Consider the following 2,500-nt stretch of genomic DNA (forward strand, 5'->3'; position numbering starts at 1 on the left):
GTCGTTGTCATTAATATTATCTCATGTTTGGATCATTTCAATGCTGTTTTTGTTGTTGTTGTTGGTAGCTATGGACAAGGAGGTGGAAAGGTGAAAACTGGGGATGCAATGAAGTGAGAAAGGAACTGAAAAAGTTCAAAAGTGTAAATCAGTAAAGAAGGCTTAATGCAGAGCTCGGTTAACCGGCGGTGCTGGTGGGTAAGCATGCGGTACGTATCCTACTGATGATTTGCCCTCGTTTCCCATGAAGTGTCTCACCTGGGGTCTTGGTGGCAGACTGCTCCGTGTTGCCGTGGTGTTCCGTTCAGGGAGGGGGCGCTGCTGTGCTGAGGCCACTTCACCCACACCGCCAGCGTGGTCTACACAAGGACCACAAACACAGTACACTTACATTTACACACACTTAGCAGACGCTTTTATCCAAAGCGACCTACAAAAGGTACATTTGTCAGAAAAAAAAAAGAGAAACAACATATCAGTGTCGGTACAGTTAGGATGTTCATCGAACAAAGTGCCAAGCACTAACCATCGCTATGTTGACCCATTCCCTGTATGCAACAAAGATAGCTAGGATAAGATGCAAAAAAATGCTAAGTACTTTTAAGCGTTAGAAAGTACAACATACAATAAGTGCGTACATTAAGTGGCAAGACGTGCAACATACAATAGGTGCGTACGAGGGGTGTTGAAGGGGGGTAAGGGGGTACGCTATGCAGAGTCTAGGTGAACTCTGAACACATCCATGTTCAATGCTGGCGCTGTCATAAGACGGTCTGTGAACCACGCTAAATGGCTGCTGGTGGATTGGACTGGATCATCGGTTATGTTTAAATCAATATTTAGATTTATGTAAACTCATGACCGTGACCTTGACCTCACTAATCAATGCTTTCACAAAACTCAATGAACTCAATGCTCTTCGGGTGTCCCTGTGAGTCTTTGACACCACTCCACAGGCCGAGCAGTCCTCCTCATGTGAGCTGTGGGCCCCCCCACTAGGGCCCCCCCCACTCGGGGCCCCCAGAGGCCCCCGGGGACTGACCGAGCACTCGTCCTGGGGGGTCTGCAGGCAGCCCGAGCGGTCGTTCCTCACGCAGCAGCCCGAGCCCCGCTCCCGGGCCCTCTTCTCCTGGATCAGCTGGTGGACCTCCTTGTCCTGACGCATGCACGGGGAGAACTTGGCTCCCAGGTGGATCAGCGCCTCCTGCAGGGAAGGAGGCCAATGAAACCGACAACGCTTGTTAAAGGAAACAACAAACAGGTAAACGTAAGAGGTAAACATAATGACGAGGAGTAGGACGGAGCTCACCGAACTCGGGCCGACCCAGAAATTCTCCTGCTGCACGAACTTGACGTTCTCGTAAACTCCTTTATTTCTGAGGACCTTACGGAGGAGGGGAAGTGATGGCAATGTATTTATTTTAGGACACTCCTTGACAGCAAAGTCATGGGAAGATCCAGGCAGCGTTTTACCAAGCATGTTCTATGAGGCAATGGGTGTAAAATGATTCTGACAGGGAAGCTTTCCCATCCTGGGCAGTAACAACAGAGTATATACTTTGTATATAACGTTATACTATCATTAGAATAATTAACTAACGTCAACTTTTTCATGACAAAATTATACAGACACTTGAATAAGAATTCACTTCCTGTACAGTATTTAAGATACACGTCATCAATAAGCAGGTAGGGGTTAGGCGTCTACATTTTTGAGCCCAAAGCCTTTAGCCTTATCATTTCTTCCTCTTCATCTGCAGGACACACCAACGAGTCTGGCAGAGCCCTCAGAGGCATGACATCAGAAGGAGAAGGACTGTTCAGTGGACCTACCGAGTCCACGGTTTCATGCTGGGAGAAGCCAACGGGGGCGATGCCGTGGATCGCCACCGCCAGGATGGTGATGAGCAGGTGGACAAATGTGATCCAGTAGGTGAAATAGGGCCTGGGGACACAGAAGAAGAGTTGATTAAATCAACTACTAAAGGGGTTTAGGCAACTATAAAACTAAATAGAAATGAGAGGGCTCCTATGGTACCATCAGGTGTCAATCGGATAAGCCGTCAAGAAAATATGAGTCAATGAGTGCAGATACGATATCTTTCATATCATTAAGAGAAGGTAGGACTACGGTATAGATGGCGCTCTAAGAGCAGGCTGCGCACATAGGGGTCAGCCCCAACACTATCCGACCTCCCCCTCAACACAGGCTCCCACTATAATCCTTCCCAGTCCGGGTCAGGGTCCCAGCCGGGCTGTACCTGTGGTCGTCCATGTCCTCTATCTGCCTCTGGACGTTGCTGTCGATGCGCTTGCGGTACGAGCGGTTGGTGAGGCGGCCCACGATGCCCAGGCCGTAGGGCCGCTTCTCCCGCGCAAACAGCTTCCTCACGGGCACCACGATGCGCTGGCCGCGCTGCTGCTGCCCGCTGGCGCCCACCACCTCCTGGATCAGACTCAGCTTGGGCTGCACCAGGGAGCTGTCCTTCACCTTCCTCCA

At 50.1% G+C, this 2,500-nt stretch overlaps 1 protein-coding gene across 8 annotated transcripts in view; it reads right to left on the bottom strand.

The window, feature by feature from the left end:
• The window catches only part of rhbdf1b (rhomboid 5 homolog 1b (Drosophila)), a 33,722-nt gene that overhangs the window by 5,697 nt on the left and 25,525 nt on the right, over positions 1–2,500 (bottom strand). For all 8 annotated transcript variants that reach the window (XM_060036896.1, XM_060036893.1, XM_060036894.1 and 5 more), the window contains 5 exons: positions 2,262–2,500; positions 1,834–1,945; positions 1,310–1,384; positions 1,043–1,204; positions 259–359 (listed from right to left, as the gene is read on the bottom strand). The exon at positions 2,262–2,500 is cut by the window's right edge and continues 16 nt beyond it. In XM_060036896.1, coding sequence (XP_059892879.1) covers positions 259–359; positions 1,043–1,204; positions 1,310–1,384; positions 1,834–1,945; positions 2,262–2,500 — 689 coding nt within the window. The remainder of the gene's footprint in view (positions 1–258; positions 360–1,042; positions 1,205–1,309; positions 1,385–1,833; positions 1,946–2,261) is intronic.

This window comes from Gadus macrocephalus, chromosome 18 (assembly GCF_031168955.1).
Source record: "Gadus macrocephalus chromosome 18, ASM3116895v1".
NCBI lineage: Eukaryota > Metazoa > Chordata > Actinopteri > Gadiformes > Gadidae > Gadus > Gadus macrocephalus.